This window comes from Scyliorhinus canicula, chromosome 8 (assembly GCF_902713615.1).
Source record: "Scyliorhinus canicula chromosome 8, sScyCan1.1, whole genome shotgun sequence".
Taxonomy (NCBI): domain Eukaryota; kingdom Metazoa; phylum Chordata; class Chondrichthyes; order Carcharhiniformes; family Scyliorhinidae; genus Scyliorhinus; species Scyliorhinus canicula.
Genome location: NC_052153.1, coordinates 90,933,386 through 90,952,439, shown reverse-complemented (window position 1 = coordinate 90,952,439; position 19,054 = coordinate 90,933,386). Strand labels below are relative to the sequence as shown.

Below are 19,054 nucleotides of genomic sequence, written 5' to 3'. Positions count from 1 at the left end.
GAGAATTGCTGGAGGGCCTGCTGCCAACAACCCCCCGACCGGCGCGGCATGATTCTCCCCTGCCCGAAAACCGGCTGATGCGTTAGGCAGGTTGGTTCGATGTGGACTGCACTCGATGCAGGGAAGTTAGAAACAGACGTCTAACACTGGAGAAGATCCAACACTGTTTTATTCAACTATAGAACGGCTATACATATTCAGCTGTGGGTCGACACTATACTGATCTGACTGGTGACCTTGTAGTAGCCTGACCAGACTTACTAGCCCCCGCAGGGTGTTTGCACTTGCTAGCTCGTGGACTCTGACTGTCTCAGTAGATGGGTCCCGAGAGAGTGGGAAACCTAGTGCCCTCTGGCTTTATAGTGGTAGTGTCCTTTCTGGTGATTGGCTGTACTGTGTTGTATGCTTACTGGTCATCCTGTGTGTCAATCTCTGCCTGTCTGCATCTCATTTTATACATGAGTGGATATTATGACACCGGAGAATACGGCAGCTGGCGCCGGAGCGGGATTCACGCCGCCCCCCCCGGGGATTCTCCAACCCGGCTTTGGGGGGGGGGGGGGGGGGGGGTCAGAGTATCCTGCCCCATATATCCGACTCATCCCCGACAGCTCCGACCTATATACAGCTTTTGATAAAACTCCTGAAATGCTATTTTTACCTTCTCTTGAGCGGACAACACCCCTCTCCCCCCCCCCCCCCCCACTCGCCTCCTGTATCAGAACAATCTCAACCCCACAATCCTAAACCATTTAAGCCCCAAGCTCTGGAATTTAGTGCCTGAGCCTTGCTGCTTCTCCAATTCATCCTGCGCCCAAGCCCAGAGTCCCGCTTCCAGCTCCTCCTTTGAAGCCTACCTCTTTGACCAAGCTATTTGGGTTGTGTCAATTTTGCCCGTTTACACTCCTATTAAGTGCTTTGGGTTTTTAAAAAATCTGTTAAAGGCTCACTATAAATACAGGTTGTTGTAGTAAATGAATTTACTGAAGGTCAAATTTTATTGACAGCTTGGTTAAAATTTTTTGCATCAAGTGATTTATTTTTCCTCAACTATTTGCTATGTTTTCTTAAAGGAACGCGTCAAGTCTGTATTCCATGCAAAAGAATATGGAAAAATTGTGAATTTCAAAACTGCAGATGATGCAAAGGTATTGAATTATCTTGTTCAGTATGGCTGCATACCATTTTGATCATTATCCACTGATTCTTGAAGTAATGATAATCTGACTAGCTATTTTCTCTACTTTAAATTTACTTTTTCCTGGACTTCTTCTGTCTATTTGGCTCATGTGTAACTGACTAGCTTCCTCATTTCTCCACAATTTAACCTGACGCCAAGTGCCAATTAAATCTCAAGAATTCAAAGTTGGAAATCATCAATCTAAAAGGATTGCTATAGATACACTGGCATCTTGTTTTATGATCCAGCAGATATTAATTGCTGTAAAAAACAAATGCCAAAGGGAAACCTGGCCAGTGTATCACAATCTTGTTTGTTTCAATTCTGAGAATTGAGAAGCCACAGATTCCATCAAGACCTTTAGGATTTTAAACATAAACTTAAGCACACAAGATTAGAGTTACACAATTAAAATTTGCTTCACCGAACTTTCCTCAAACCTCACTTGGTTAGACACACAAGTAAACACCCTCTAGGCAACACTCCCGCATAGATGTTCAACTACAGAATTGCAGTAATATTACCTGAAGACAACCCAACTGTTGCTGTAGGAAGGTTATATATCACAAGACTTCTCAAATTTACTCCCACTCTGCTTGCTTTCTGGAAAACACACTTTTCTGGTCTAACTAGAATGGCTGCTTCAAACATGGCACCTTCACAGGTTTTTCCCTACCACTGAGCTTTGACCCAAGACATCTCACATAGCCACACTGCATAGCTCAGCATCTCCTTAAATATCCTTTTTATTCTTTCATCTTCAATTACATTGTGAATAGCACTGTTTAAACCTTAACTTTCCCAAAATATATAACAAGCTTTCATGTTCTTTTGTGACAATTTCTAGGTCAAATAAAATTTAATAACCTGTAATGATTTATGACCTTTTCGAAGTTGGAAAATCTTTTACATCTTTGACGTTTAACAGCTGAAAATCCAAACCCTTTTTTACTCCTAATGCAAATTCCTACCCACTGCTGGTTCACCTAGATAGTATAGTTGACCTACTTAAAATACATTCCTTTAACACCTATACTCCTTTCATGTGTCAAACCCTACCAAACAACAGCCCCAAAATATTAAAAATTACGTCTTATGTCACATTCTGCAAAATAGCATATTTGCTAACCAGCCTTGTAATGTGATAATTTCACATTTTGGAATGAAGTACGAGGGATGGCAATATTATTTAATAGTTTTAAAGACAATGCATGAATGCGGAGATCTGGAGGGAGAATACATACATCTTTGAAGGTGGTTGTTAAGTATCCAGGCCCCATATTTATGAATAGTCATGCAGTATAAACACTAGATTCTACTAAATCTTTATGATCATTGGTTAAGCCTCAGATTGTGTCAGTTCTATGTTTACTAGGGGCTTTTAATTCATTCATGAGATGCGAACATTGCTGGCAAGGACAGCATTTATTGCTTGTTCATAATTGCCCTCGAGAAGGTGCAGTCTTGAACTGCTGCAATCAGTGTGGTGTAGGTATACGCACAGTTTTGTTGGAGAGTTCCAGAATTGTAATCCAGTGCCGATTAAGGAATGGCAATATATTTCACAGCCAAGATAATGTCACTTGGAGATGAACTTGCAGGTAGATACATTTCCATTCCCAAGGGTTGACTACCCTTGTTCTTCTAGCTGGTAGAGATCACATTCTTGGAAGATATTGTTAAAGGAGCCTTGGTGAGTTGCTGCTTTATATCTTGGAGATGGCACAGGCTGCAGCCACACCTGTGGTGGACGGAGTGAATGTTTAAGGATGGGGTGCTGATCAAATAGACTTTGTTGTCCTGGATCTTGAGTGTTATTGGAGCTGCACTCATCGAGGCAAGTTGACAGGTTTGGGAGTCAGGAAGTGAGTTACTCAGCACAGAATTTCTAGCCTCTGACTGCTCTTATAACCAAAATATTTTTGTGACTGGTCCAGCTAAGTTTCTGCTCACTTGTTGTTGATTGACAGGGTGCTGCACAAGGGGAGTTCAGCAATGGTAAAGTCATTTATTACAATCCTTGATCAATAACGTTTAAAAATATATTTGAATCTATATTTGAATCCCCAGTGAATGACGCAAGAACTGCATGACAAGATTCCAACTTTAGACTTTTTACTGTAACAAAGTAAAAGCAGTACTGACGAAACATTACTGACGTAACTTGTAATCAAAATACCTTATTACTTCTTCATGTGACAAATAACACCACACATATATTAGTCCAGCACGTGCACCACTGGGTTATAGTGTGTAAAACAAGTCCACAGTCAGCCCCAGCTTCCAATTTTGCATTGTCCTTTGCACAGGGTTGTAACACTGCATGACTGTTAAATGATGTTTCCCTTAATTGGTTCTGGAATTTTTCCAAATATTATCAGCAATTAAGACCCACTCTGGCAATTTCTCATCCTCCTCCTAGTCTTGTCAGGGCAAATCTACCAGTCTTTAGGTTGCCAAAGGATATAGTTTTCCCTCCCTCATTCTTCCTGATAGTTCACAGAAAAGTGGCAGACACACTTCTCTTTGTTAACCATACGAGCTGCAGCCATCTACCTTTGAGACCTTTTTCTCTCTGTCCAAAAAACCAACAGTTCATCTGTTCTTGCCTTAGATTCAGGTGTGAACATTTGCCACCTTATTCTAATTGAATCCCATCCTGGACTGCCCACACAAACCAGCCCAGCCTTATTGTCAGTCAGAATTTAAAGCAGATTACATGATTTTCTTCACTCCTTGTATTAAAAGAGTCCAAAACATAATCACTTTATAAAATGTTGTATCATACCAGACTGGATGGCAGGGGGAGGTGGCCATTGCCCGACTTACCTGTTACTTTCCACTTATCAGCCCAAGCTTTAAATGTATGCAAATCATGCCATGGACACATATGGGCAACTCCTTATCTGAGGAATTGCAAAGGATGGTACCAGGAATGAAAGACATATAGAAAGATTAGAAAAGCAGAGATTAAGGGGAAATTGAATATAAATGTTTAATATAATGAAGGGTTTAATTGAGGACAAATCACTTGCTATGGCAGGAAGATTAATAATTAGAGAATAGGTTTAATTGGTAACAGAACCAGACAATAGAGGAGGGAAAATACTATGCAATAAGTTATGATGATTTGGAATGTATTGCCTGAAAGGATAATGGTAAGATGCAAGTGGCTTGAAATGGGACATGAATGGGACTATTTTGACAGTTCTTTCAAAGAGCTGGATGGGCACAATGTGCAGAATTGCTCCTCCTGGAAATGTTTTTAGTCCGATCCTTTTTCGCCTAAGGTGTATATAAATTCTATTGCTAATACCTAATTTCTGACGTTGGTTACCCAGCAAATGTATTATTTTGAAATTACAGTTGTAAATCTGATCAGATGATTCAATCACATGACCATAATAATCATGTTACGGGGGCAAAGAATCAATCTTTTTTAACTTGAGCATGTACATGGTCCTTTTTTCTAGCTTTTTACACTCTTTCAGCTGTACTTTAATTTTAGATTTGATCCATGGGATTAAATTAGGGGGGAAATTATGTGCCAAAAGGGATTCCTATTAAAGGCGAGACTTGTTCTGCCCGGTCTTCCACTTGAACCTGGCAGTTGATTGGTCGAGAAAATAAACTACAATCTTTCTCAAACAACATTAGGAAATGTGACTGCCTCCTTAATATTCTCTCCCTTCTGCTGGGAAGTAACAGGCACATTCAGTCCCTTTGCAATGGCTGGAATTATGGGGAAATGTTGGTAATAAAACCCGTGTTTGTGGAATGTTGGGCTGTAACACACAAACATAGGAAAATGCCCTCATAATTAAAGTTGCGATTTGATTCTTACGGAGGGAGGGAATGCCAGCGTTCAGGGCCACTACTGGTGAAATAATCAAAATCAAGAATTCACTTGGCTAGAGTTGTGGAGGATATTAAAGATTTGGAGAAGTAGATGGGTATAGAGGTATTTGAAAACCAGGAAATAGCAGTTTATGGCAAATTAAATGTCTCCCAACGTTTTCTATTCCTAGTGGATTCTGGCAAAACTACAAGAAGTGTGGGAAAGAGGAGGACATGATCATCATCCAAAGATATGAATGATAAGTGTTACGAAGTTCATAAAACCATCACGTGTTTTCTATTACTATGAGTTGAATTCACATGAACAGAACTTGGAGAATCTGTAGAAGATGTACACAGAAGTATGGGGATTCCAAGTCCGTTTTGATAATCATGACTATTTTAATTAGTTACTCTAATTCAGTGAATTCTAATAGAAATTTAAAATTGCATCACAACCATATGACTACTATTATATTTGTTTTTGATCTTCAATGGTTGAGTCAACAGTTCTGAACTTTTAGCAGATGTTAGACTGCAGTGTAAAATGAAAACTACACTTGTATTGAATACTTTTAGCAGGCTTAATACTGTTTAATTCACACGGCTGAAAAGCTTTCCCAAAGGAAAGTTTAATGCTACTAACTGCCACACAAATACTGTCAACAACACAGATGTGCCAACAATTTTCTCCACTGCAGTGCTATTGGACTCACTTTTGTGACACAAAGTCAACTTGAAATATCCAGATGTTTAACACTTCTTGTGTGGATTTTTAAACAACTTTTTCAAGAAAATTATGTATTAGTATAGTTCAACATTAGAAATAATAGCCTTCCAAAGTGCTTTTGTTTTTGTTTATTGCATTTGAGATGAATTAATTAGAAAGTCAGCATGGCTGTTAATCAAGTGCAAAATCGAAATATAGATTAAGTGCAAAAGATCTGTTCTAATTATGTCACTTTTAGATGAGTAACATTCACATTTAATGCATTCTTGTACATAATTAATCATGCTCATCAGTAAATTAAAATGTTAGTTTATACACAAAGATGGTTAATAGGACATGAGCTGAAGTATTAACTGCATTTGATCCACTTTTATGCAAGCTTAATGCACTGAAATTTAGAGTCCCAAGTGATCCAGGCAAAATGTAGTTTACAGAATGGGATTCTAATGTATTCAAAGGTTCTGCAATGGTTTTCATCTTGACAGATTTGAACACTGGACTGAATTTTTTTAATATTAAAAGTTTGAAAATAAACTGCTGGATATTTCAAACTTTATACTCCAAGACACATGCTTGCCATTTGGTCAATGCCAGTTTAGTTCCAAAAGTACACGTTGATGAATCCATCCACCAGTGTTTTCCATTAAGAGCATTTCATGTATACTACTCAAGAAAATTATGCATAATTGCGAATGCAACCATACCCCATGGAGTGTCTATTAATCATAATGAATTTTTGCTTTATAACTGATCATATATTTATGGCTAATTGGTTTTTAAGTTCCTGGCTTTGATAATATAATGTTAATATGCAATTTTCTACAAACAACTTTCCATAATGTAGATGCACTATATGGTCTAAAAGTTTACCTTGTGTTTGCTAACAAGAATTTATTAATATACGTTGTAGCTAGTTCTTTTGTGGTAACTATGCCATTTCACTCCCAAAGGAATAGCTGACCATGACAATGGTAACATTCAGGGAGAGTGGCATATTTTTACAGTCTATACTAATTCTACAATCAGATTTCTTGTATCAAGTATATGTTAGCATAATTTCTTTTTCAATAAACACTTCACCAGTAAAAGCATGAATATAGACAATACCATTCTAATTAAAAATCTCCGCCCTTCCATGAATTTCACGTGGTTTGTTTTTTTTCAAAATAGAGATTATTGACCACCATCTCACTCACATAATACTCCTTCAAGGAAAAGATCTTTTCAAATTTTCCTCAAAAACATGGAATTGTAACTTGTAGAGCTAATTGGATATAAACCTGTATCAGAATTAAATGCATCACATTGTTTGTTTGATAACATTGGCATATGAATTAAACTGGCTAAGCTTTATTATAAACAGGTTCAAAGATAAATCCACTATTTTACATTAATAGAAGTTTAGATCCTAAACTTTGTATTAATAAATTGTATTAGTAAAACTGCAAATAGGCAGTTCCAAACAGATATTTTGAGAAATGAATAATCACTTCAAAATCAGCAAGCCTACTCGTGAGCTTAGATAAAGGCTACCTGCACAAGGCTTCTGATTGATTGCTAATGCTGAAACAGTAGAAGCACCTAAAATTAATCATTTTTAAGTAGCTGTTTAAACAGAGGAATGCTGGAGGATATTGATGCACTATGGCATCAAATCTATGAAGGGAGATATAGAAACATGCCTGCAGTTGCGCAGCCTAGATTGTGTCATCAATGACAAAGGATAGTGATCAATGCTAACTTTAAATAGTTGGCCACCACTATTAGTGCTTGGACTGCCTGTAATTCTGAAGTTACTTTGAATTTGGTGCCATTTGTATGGAATCTGCGGACCAGCTGCAGAGAAGGCAGGCTGATCAGGTATTTGAAGAATTCTTATACAGTAAAACAGTAAATTACAAAGCATGAAACATAATTTACATTTTCAACATTGTACAAAACGTACGGGAAAAATTAATTGGGGGGAGGGGGGATTTCATTTTTCTAGAATTAGTTTTTAACAGTACCAGGAATTAGAAGTCAGTATTAAAAATTTCAGGCTGAAAGTCATCATTACTTACTCATTGTACAAAGTGATTCTCTGTGGATTGCAATACTGCACTATGTGGAGGTAGCAGATTATTACTAACAGCAACTTATGGATTTCCAAATTAACGTGCAGATAGATGCCAGACGTTGTCAGTTTTACACAGTATGTTATATCTTCTACTTGCAGTTCAACAATCCAATCATGCAAATAGTTAGAAAAGTTGGCCAAAAATCATATGAGAATGTATAGGAGGAGATGAATAAATTAGTTTAAATAACTTAACAAGCAGAAATCCAACTAACTAGATTCTTTGGTTCTGGCATTTATTAAGAACAAGCTAGTCTTGTTGCTTATTATCAGACAACACATAGCCTAATGCATTTCGGATAAGTCATGGCTTGAATGCAACAATTCACACAATTTTTCTGTAACTGTTTGTCACATTTGCTTCAGCATAGTTTAAAACAACCCACTTAATAACCACTTCATATGCAGCACTTGCTGTAAGTCTATCATCTTTCATAGATAGAAGGATGCCAATGCTGGGTTTATGATGGTGAAACAGCTGCAGATTGGAATTATTTCAGTGGTTAAAGTAAAAATAGAAACACAAACTGTAGTCCATAATCCTTTCAAATGACAAATGTTAACCAAGTTTTTTTGGGGATGTAGATCATTGGTTAGAGCTGACACGGAATGTTTTCATTACATCTTAACACTCTCCAGTTACTTTTGACATGGTTTATTTTATTTTCAATTAGTTAACATTCAATAACTGATAGACACAAATGAAGCCCCCTTCCCTCCCACCGGGGCATCAATTTGCCAGTGTCTGCAACTAGGAAGAGGAATAAAAATTTCACCATTGTGCTGTCCATTGAACAACAGTGCAGCATAGTGGCAGCACTGCAGTCTCACGGCGCCGAGGTCCCAAGTTCAATCCCGGCTCTGGGCCACTGTCCGTGTGGAGTTTTGGGGCAGCACAATGGCTTCACAGCTCCAGGGTCCCAGGTTCGATTCCGGCTTGGGTCACTGTCGGTGCGGAGTCTGCACATCCTCCCTGTGTGTGCGTGGGTTTTCTCCGGGTCCTCCGGTTTGCTCCCACAGTCGAAAGATGTGCGGGTTAGGTGGATTGGCCATGATAAATTGCCCTTAGTGTTAGGTGGGGTTACTGGGTTATGGTTGACCTTGGGTAGGGTGCTCTTTCCAAGAGCCGGTGCAGACTCGATGGGCCGAATGGCCTCCTTCTCCACTATAAATTCTATGATCTATGATCAATCAGCTGAAGTATAAACTCTACTCACCTTAACATTTTAACAACTGGATTAATCAAAAATCATTTGCATCTAGACATGAACGAGAGAGTACTTCTATAACCATTCTGATCATTATATTGAAATTTGTTATGGGGTATATCATTTCTAAGAATTAAAGGGAAAAGTTGTGAATGAAGTAGTGCTTTATTATTTTTCAAAAGCTGTCTTTTTTGTTCTAATATTGCTCTATGCCTTTTTGATTTGTACTGTACCGTGGGTGCCTCAGGTACAGTTAAATTTTTAAATGTACAACAAATGCAACATGTTGAATAAAAGTATACAGCCATGTTGTCTGCATTATTCACTTTGTGGTTTTATCAATAATGTATATTCTATTTGATCATCTGAAAAGATGGAATGTATGTTTATTATGCATAAGCTATCAAATGCTTCAAGGGAGAGATAAATGTTTCTCAGGACAATTACATTAATGGATTGGGAGGGAGGGCAAATTGATCTCTTGCTACAATGGAGAGTTCCGGTCGCTTATACAACGCAAATCATGTTGAATAGCCATTTGTTACTGGGCACTGCGAACGCCAGGAAACATGCAGCTACCTGCGCTCAGCAGGGGGCTTCCCTTTTGGGAGAATCAACATTACAAACAAATGTGGAATGACTTTAGACCCCATGAGAACAAAGGAAAATAAATGAATTAATGCAAGTGGAAAAGGTACTGTAACTTCAGGCCGCTATCATGTTGTTATGGGCCAGGGTTTAGAAAACTCCAAAGTATGTCATGTAGTTCACCAGAAGAGGAGGAGGAGGGTAAGGGAGTACGAGAGAAGAGAGCAGAGGAGAAGTAGGGCGGAGGGGACCAAGAGAACAGGAAGGGGTAGGGGAGGGAGAGTGAGGAGGGCAGGAGTGAAAGGAGGGGGGAGGTGGGGAGAAGAGTGGAGGAGAAGGAGAAAGAGAAAGAGGAGGGTGTGGGTGGGAGGAGAAAGAGAGGGGGGGGGGAGGAGAAAGAGAGGAGGGCGTGGGGGGGGGGGGGAGGAGAGAAAGAGAGGAGGGCGTGGGGGGGGGAGGAGAGAAAGAGAGGAGGGCGTGGGGGGGGGAGAAAGAGAGGAGGGCGTGGGGGGGGGGAGAAAGAGAGGAGGGGGTGGGGGGGGGGAGGAGAGAAAGAGAGGAGGGCGTGGGGGGGGGAGAGAGAGAGAGGAGGGCGGGGGGGAGAAAGAGAGGAGGGCGGGGGGGGGAGAAAGAGAGGAGGGCGGGGGGGGAGAAAGAGAGGAGGGCGGGGGGGGAGAAAGAGAGGAGGGCGGGGGGGGGGAGAAAGAGAGGAGGGCGGGGGGGGGGAGAAAGAGAGGAGGGCGGGGGGGGAGAAAGAGAGGAGGGCGGGGGGAGAAAGAGAGGAGGGCGGGGGGGGAGAAAGAGAGGAGGGCGGGGGGAGAAAGAGAGGAGGGCGGGGGGAGAAAGAGAGGAGGGCGGGGGGAGGAGAAAGAGAGGAGGGCGGGGGAGGAGAAAGAGAGGAGGGCGGGGGGAGGAGAAAGAGAGGAGGGCGGGGGGGAGAAAGAGGAGGGTGGGGTGGAGAAAGAGGAGGGTGGGGTGGAGAAGAGGAGGGTGGGGGGGAGAAAGAGGAGGGTGGGGGGGAGAAAGAGGAGGGTGGGGGGAGAAAGGGGAGGGTGGGGGGGAGAAAGAGGAGGGTGGGGGGGAGAAAGAGGAGGGTGGGGGGGAGGAGAAAGAGGAGGGTGGGGGGGAGAAAGAGGAGGGTGGGGGGAGAAAGAGGAGGGTGGGGGGGAGAAAGGAGGGGGGAGAAAGACAGGAGGGTGGGGGGGAGAGAGAAAGAGAGGAGGGTGGGGGGGGGAGAAAGAGAGGAGGGTGGGGGGGAGGAGAAAGAGGAGGGTGGGGGGGAGGAGAAAGAGAGGAGGGTGGGGGGGAGGAGAAAGAGGAGGGTGGGGGGGGAGGAGAAAGAGAGGGGGGGGAGAGAAAGAGGAGGGTGGGGAGAAAGAGAGGAAGGTGGGGGGAGAGAAGAGAGGAAGGGGAGAGAAAGAGAGGAGGGTGGGGAGGGAGAGAAAGAGGAGGGTGGGGGGGGAGAGAAAGAGGAGGGTGGGGGGGGAGAGAAAGAGGAGGGTGGGGAGAAAGAGAGGAAGGTGGGGGGGAGAGAAAGAGAGGAGGGTGGGGGGGGAGAGAAAGAGGAGGGTGGGGGGGGAGAGAAAGAGGAGGGTGGGGGGGGGGAGAAAGAGAGGAGGGTGGGGGGGGAGAAAGAGAGGAGGGTGGGGGGGAGAGAAAGAGAGGAGGGTGGGGGGGGAGAGACAGAGAGGAGGGTGGGGAGGGAGAAAGAATGGAGGGTGGGGCGGGAGAAAGAATGGAGGGTGAGGGGGAGAAAGAGAGGAGGGTGGGGGGGGAGAAAGAGAGGAGGGTGGGGGGGAGAAAGAGAGGAGGGTGGGGGGGAGAAAGAGAGGAGGGTGGGGGGGGGAGAAAGAGAGGAGGGTGGGGGGAGAAAGAGAGGAGGGTGGGGGGAGAAAGAGAGGAGGGGGAGAAAGAGAGGAGGGTGGGGGAGAAAGAGAGGAGAGGGAGTAAGGGGGAAGAGGGTAGAGGGAGTGGGAGAAGGAAAGGGGAGGGAGAGAGGAGGGGGCGGGAGTGAGACAGAGGGAGGGGGAGATCAGGGGGAAAGAGGAGATGGAGGAGGAGAGGGGGAGGGTAGACGGGAAGAGAGCGAGAGGGAGTGGGGGGGGGGAAAGAGAAGGGGGAAGCGGTGGGTGGAAGCCGGGTGAGGAGGGAGGGAGAGGGGTAGAGGGGGAAGGAGAGGGATGGGGGCGGTAGAAGGGGAGGGAGAGCTTTTCGAGGGGGGAGGGACAGAGATAGAGAGGGAGGGAGAGGATGGGAGGGAGGGAGAGGGGCAGGGCAAGAGAGACGAGGAGTGGGAGGGGGAGAGATGAGGAGCAGAGAGAGGAGGGGGAGAGGGGGAGGAGCGAAAAAGTTGGCGGGGGGGGAAAGTCGGAGGGGGAGGAAGTTGGGTCTAAAGAATCCACAATTGTTTTTAGTAGTAATATTATGTACTGGAATGGCCTCTGGAAACCTAGTAGACACATCCATTATATTCAAAAGTTATTGATTCCCACTTTTCGGTATAGGAAGCGGTCCTATACAAACAATCAAGACCCTTGTAAAGGTTCCTCAAATGCTGGAATGGGTTTTAAGGGCGCTGGTTTTATCACCGCTTGAGGCTTCCCTATCACTTGACCTGTGTGACATGATCGACAAAATTCAACTCTATCTTTATGTAGTCGGGGCCAATAAAATTTTTTTTGTATTTTAGCTCGAGTTTTCCTTACTCCCAAATTACCTCGGTGCTACTCGCAACACCTCCTTTCTATATCATACCAGTAATATCACTTGATGAACTTCTGCCGACTTTTCATTCGCCTGCATATGTAAAGGTCTCCATTTTCTCATTAAGACATCATTTTTAAGGTAATAACATTCTGGTATACACTCAGATCCCTCTTCCATGTATGCTTTCTGATACATCTGTTTTATTTCTATATCTTACTGTTAACTCCGTCAATTTTCATGAACTAAATACTCGCCTCATCCTCCACCTGTTCTTGTTCTTTTCATCTGATCAAAAATCGTTTCTGATAATTGAATTCAACTTTATCTTCACTCTTTGATTGCTCCTCGTCTTAACCTGTGACTTTGCGACCTTGTTACCAGCACTCGTATCTCTTAGAATTCTGACTCCTTACCTACTCCTCCTGGTGCGCATGAGTAAACTTTACCTATGCAAGTAAATTTACCACTTTTACAAACTCCACTCGCTTATCCTGTTTTACCACATCAGCCTTCCCAGTTCTTTTTTTCAACCCTCAACACTCTGACTTTTATATGGCCTAGGTTATTACAGTAAAAACATCTGAAACTTTTCATGTCGCTTCCACCCTCCTGGATTTCTTTTTTAATCTGAGGTACACTCTCATTATCTTCCATCAGATCCCCTTTCCTTTACCACTTGAGTATTCTCTTTTCCCCAGTTTCTATCCCTCACAAGGTGAAACTGATGTCGGAAACCCAACTTTGATTTATGAACTAATTCAGAATTATATGCCATTTCTGCTGCTAACCTCGCAGTTTTAACCCTTCCACATGAATTCTCACTACATCAGGAATTGAATTTTTAAACTCCTCCAAAATTATCATTTCTCCAAGAGCTTCATATGTTTGGTCTATTTTCAAAGCCCTTATTCACCTATCAAAATTACTCTGTTTGATCCTTTCAAACTCCGTGTATGTTTGACCAGGTTATTTCCGTAACTTGAGCATTAGAAGCTAAAAAGGCCAAACTCCTCAATGTAATTTTGTAATTTCCTGGAAAAATCTGCTGGTGGGCAAAGAAACAAATCGTAGTCACCACCTTTCTGGCTAGGTTATTGTAATGGATTACAGTAGCTTCACCTAATTTTTGATTCATTTTATATTGGGTCCCTTTTTGTGCAGAGGTATGTTTGTGGAAAAAGTATTATTTGAAACCACACCAAACTTAGGACAAAAAAGTACTGGAGAAACTCTGAAGAGTGATTTAACTTGAGAAATTTTCTATCTACATAAGATGCTGCTGGACCTGGTGAGTTTTTCCAGCACTTGTCTTTATTTCAGATTCCCATCATCCACAGTATTTGGTTTCCATTTTACCAAATTTAGGACACCCTTGAATGAATAAAAAAAACCCGGAGGAAACTCACGCAGACACAGAGAACGTGCAGACTCTGCAAGGACAGTGACCCAAGCCGGGAATCAAAACTGGATCCATGGTGCTATGACTATTATACTTGCACACTGAGCTAACTCTACACTTCTGTTCTCTCGTCACAACCCACCCGCATGTATTTATAACCCCCGTTAGTGTTGCCCTCTAGTGATCATCTGACTGTACCGACTGCACATTTACCCTTTATGGATATAAATATACAGAGATCACTACATTCCATTTCGCTACTGGATTTTCTTCGGTTCCAAATGTCAAAGCTTTGCATTGGACAATATTCTAAAACAGGATTCAATCTAATGCGGGAGGAACATTCTCTAGGTTCTTCTGGAAATAAATGTATTTTGCCCCAAAGTAGTGTTTACTGAGTATGTGCATTATATTCCATAGATTAAAGAGAAAGTAATCTTTTGTTTATGTGGTAGTTACAAAGTACAAGTTGTAAATTAATAGTAAGCTTGAAATAATTGGCTGATAGAACTATTGGTGCCTTAATGCAGACTTTCCAGGAAAATAAAATTGGATGAACTGAAACATAAGAACCAAGTTTGTGTTTAATTTCAGATCAAAACAGCAGCATTACCGGATATGAAACATCTTTAGCTTCAAAGCACAGATCAGTTAATTAGTGATCAATTAAAACTTTACAGTACAGGAATAAAATAATCTTAACAATTTCTGGTCTGTCAGATGTTAAGATTTGTAAATTATAGAATCTAAAAGCCTGTGTAAAAGGTGAAATATTTGGCTAATTTGAAAACAAAACAAAATTAGATGCAAGTGCCTGGTAGCTGAAATAAGAATACTAAAAGTGCATTTATTTCAGATTTCATCCTTATACTGTCTATTTTAGCACCTTCTGAAATCATGGTATTTGGCTAGTTGATTGTTTATGGCAACAATGATTTTCCCTGCACCCATTGCTCAACTTTTTAAATTACAGCATGTACAGATAGGTTTAAATCTACAGCAAAGCTAAATTATATATCCAAATAAAATAATTATGATTCCCAGTTTGTAAGATGAGTTTTGCTTTCAAAATTAGAAATTCCTGTTGAGTCGAGTGGCTTTCACCAAGTGCAAAGTGCGCTTGGCTATCACAGCATGCATAACAAAACATGAACATCACAGAATTATCTGCTTGAAAAATCATCTCATACAAATCCCGGTGAAGCTATGATTATTTTCGCAAATAAGAGCCAGAACTCATGAACACGAAGGGAGATGTACTGTATAATATTTTTTCACCCAAGTTAAAAGTTCTCCACTACCCTCCTCCCGCCCCACTCTATATTGCCCACCTCTGTTAGTATTTAGGTTAGTGTCTCCTAGATTTCATTTGGATTTCTTATAAAATGAAAAATCCTAGTCAAAGGAAAATAGACACCATAAACGTAATTGTTTTGAACTAGAAACCTAGACTACATATGGCCTCACAAAATTCTGCAGCTGTCGTGCACCATGGCACCTGATTTATTCAATTAAGTAGCATAATAAAAAGCATTAACGACTAAAGAAACTAAGACTGCAAACTGACTTCACTCATATGCATCACACCAGTCAGATTCAGGTGAGATATCATAGCAAAAGCAAGTCTCTTTATGCATCTGATGTTCAAATTCAAAGGCACAGTATCAAAAACCACCACCTATTGCGTAAAATGTAAAAATCCAATAAAAAGTGTTGAACCTGAAAAAATACAGTAATTTCCAACATACCTTCTCATTATGAAATATAGCAGTGAAAGGAATTTTAAAAATCAGCGAGATAATTGACAGGATTTTACATTAAAAGTTAGATTTCAGAACTTCAAAAAAAAGTGATGACTTATCTAGCTTTCCAAAAATGTGGAAACACCTGTACATTCTTTTACAATTACCGATAGTACATTATTTCAAATATTATTCCTTTTTGACCAAGGTAAATAATTTTTAAAGCTAGAAAAGATGCTATATATATATATATATCGGATACATATTTACAGTTGCTTGTGAGCATTTTAACATGATATACCTATGTGTCATTCCTATTAGGATGGTGGTAGAACAAATAAAGCCCTGTTAAGCAGTTCCATCTATCTTTTGCAACTCTTTAGTATGTGAAGGCATTTTTTATCTGTACGAAACAAAGATTTGAAATCTGCTACAGTCTAAGCGTATACAAGTGTCAATGTTCACATGTAAAATAATTTCAACTTTTAATAGCTTGAATAAAAACATTTCACACTTGCCTAAGAACCATTCTAACTCTTTTCTGCTAATAAAACCAAATTAAAATCCTTTTTCTTCTAAATTAAATTTAGCATTCAAAATTCTTAATATGTTCACTGTACGCTGCTTTTAATGACAGCAATAATTTATGATGTTAGAAGGCAGCTGTAGTTTAATCTACACAATGACTCCAAACATGGATTAATTGGATAAGAATAGAATAAAAATGCAAAGAAAAAGTCAAAATATTTGTTTTGTACACCAACCATTTACTCTCTTTAAATAGGTTACTCATAGTTAAAATACTTCCATGTGCTAAATGTAACTCAGCCAGTAGTCATAATCGGAACCATGAAGTTTTTTGTACCTTTTATTTGGGTAATCTTTTGCATTTAGTAAACCTCTGGATTCCAAGATAGCCACATATATTTTTGACATAGTGAAATATATAAAATCAGAGTTGGGAGCATTCTTACTATTACAAAAATTGTAAAACAATCACCTTTGGAAAACATATGTAGGCCCATTTCCACATGACCCATATCCCAGCAATTTTTGAAACCCATCTCAGTTAAGAAAGCTATAGATATCCCTATTCGGCCCATTTTTCACAAATGTGTTGAATACCACTAGCACATTTTTTTGCAAATAGAAGATTTGTATGTGAATAAAAAATTCTGAACAAAACACAGATTGTTAACCAGAAGTTATGTATCTGCACTGTCATCACCAAGTTCCCCATAGAACTGGCAACGTGTGTGCAAGTTTGTAAATGTAATTTACAGGTACCAAGTACAACTTTAAACTGGCAAGTAAAAAATAGAGAGCTTTACAAAAGTATTGAGTGATCTGAAGTGGGTCCATAGTATTGGTCCTTTATACAAGATTAAATTCCTTCAGGTTTAATTGTAGGATAGTGTCCTTGACGGCAGCAAAGACAAACCGTATATTCTCTGTATCTGTGGCACATGTGAAGTGAGAGTAGATGACCTTTTCTTTGTCTGGATTCTGATTTTGATAGGTCTTTAAAATGAAATCACGAGCAGCCTTGGCATCTTGTTGAGGACCTAGAATGCATTGCAGTTACACAAATCAGATACATATCATTGAAAGATTAATGAATCAAGCAGCAGCTCAGAAATTACACAATGAATTGTTCAAAATACATATGAGGCAGACTGCCTCGATGCTGATTAAGATGAAAGTGCCAATGGTGACCGAAGTCCCCTTTACTTTCTTTGTTGAGATTGATTTACGAACACGTTGAGATTCCTGCCAGCTGTGGCCTGCTAGTCAGGGAGATGAAGCAGACACTGCCTCGGGCACCCTTTCTAGCCTGTTCTCATTAATCGAGGGGGCAGTGTGTTCCTAAAAAGATGATGAATGACAGATAATAAAAAGGAAACAAACATGGCTTGCGGACAAATTGGTTTATACTGAGGGAGAGTTGCACAGTGTCAGCCTCACGCTCCTCCTGTCCTATTTGGTTTATTGGCAAGATGGGTCTGGGCAGTTGGCAACATGGTGCTAACCTGCCTTCAAAGCTGTTGGACATTAGATTGGTCCCATCTGCCAGTCAGCTGGAATCAGTCTTCACATGCCAGGGTAGACAAATCCTGAAATCACAGACTAGGAAACCAATGACTACTCTCACTTGGTTTCGCCTGCCCATGTTAGAGTTACTACATTTGACCCATCAATCTGCACCAGTCCTCCAAAAGAGCACCCGACCCAAGCCCATGCCCTACCTTACCTTTTGGACCCTAAGGGGCAATTTAACACGGTCAATCCTTCCCAGTGAACCCAAACGGAGGAGGGGCAGAGCTGGAGGGGCTCCCGTTTAAAACATCCCAGAACATATTCTATTACCTGGGGATCCAGATAGCCAGAGGCTGGACACAGATCCACAAGTGGAACCTGACCAGCCTGGTGGAGGAAGTAAAAAAAGACCTTCAAAGGTGGGGCTCACTCCCACTTTCCCTGGCGGGGAGAGTGCAGACGATCAAGATGAACGTACTGCCAAGGTTCCTCTTCCTGTTTCGATCCATCCCGATCTTCATCCTCAAGGTCTTTTTCCAACCTGTAGACAGTCTAATCATGGTGTTTGTGTGTGTGTGCACGTGTGTTTGGGGGGGGGGGGGGGGAAGAACCAGAGAATTTCCAAACAGACACTGCAAAGAAGGAAAATCAAAGGGGGTTTGGCTTTACCAAACCTACAATTCTACCATTGTGCAGCAACGGCAGTAAGAGTGAGGGGATGGGTACAAGAACCCAGCACAGATTGGGTACAAATGGAGGAGGCCTCCTGTAAAGGGACAACCCTCCGAGCCCTCACTACAGCAGCACTCCCATCCTCCTCAGAAAGATACATAACGAGCCTAGTGGTAGCGGCCATGCTGAGAACGTGAACCCAGCTGAGACAACCCTTCAGGATAATTAAAATGTCTCCCATATGCGGCAATCACAGATGCCCCCCAGAATGCAAGATGCCACCTTCAAAAGATGGAGGCAAGACGGGGGCACGCTGACGGTCGGGAAGTTTTACGTAGGGCACAGACTGGCGACACTGGACGAGCTGACGAGGAAGTGGAAACTAGCAAAATGACAGGAAAAAGACACCTCCAAATAAAACACTTCCTCCGCAAAGAGACAGTAGGGAACTCAGATGCGCCAGAAAACACACTACTGGAGGACCTGATAGGCACAAGCAGCAAGAAGGGGGGGGCTATATGGGAAAATATACAGACAATTACTGGACAGAGCTCGAACACCACTGGATGACACCAGACAAAAATGGGAGGATGAACTGGGGACAGAGGTAGGGTGGGGACTCTGGAGCGAAGCACTGAGCAGGGCGAACTCCACCTCTTCCTACGCAAGGCTAAGCCTAATGCAGCTCAAAGTGGTGCACAGAGTGCACTGGACCAGAGCTTGAATGAGCAGGTTCTTCCCGGAGGTGGAGGATAAATGTGAGGGGGGCCTGGCCAACCACACCCACATATTCTGGGCTTGTCCCAAACTTGCTGGGTTCTAGATAGCCTTCTCCGAGG

General features: G+C 41.7%; 2 protein-coding genes across 2 annotated transcripts in view; one reads left to right on the top strand and one right to left on the bottom strand.

Moving 5' to 3' along the window:
- Positions 1-7,779, top strand: part of vps13a (vacuolar protein sorting 13 homolog A) — a 634,190-nt gene extending 626,411 nt beyond the window's left edge. The window contains 2 exon segments of the mRNA XM_038803880.1: positions 1,074-1,148; positions 5,209-7,779. Coding sequence (XP_038659808.1) covers positions 1,074-1,148; positions 5,209-5,274 — 141 coding nt within the window. The 3' untranslated portion in view covers positions 5,275-7,779.
- Positions 7,780-14,330: 6,551 nt separating this feature from the next.
- Positions 14,331-19,054, bottom strand: part of LOC119970384 (guanine nucleotide-binding protein subunit alpha-14) — a 258,003-nt gene continuing 253,279 nt past the window's right edge. Inside the window, exon 7 of the mRNA XM_038804918.1 lies at positions 14,331-17,071. Coding sequence (XP_038660846.1) covers positions 16,881-17,071 — 191 coding nt within the window. The 3' untranslated portion in view covers positions 14,331-16,880. The remainder of the gene's footprint in view (positions 17,072-19,054) is intronic.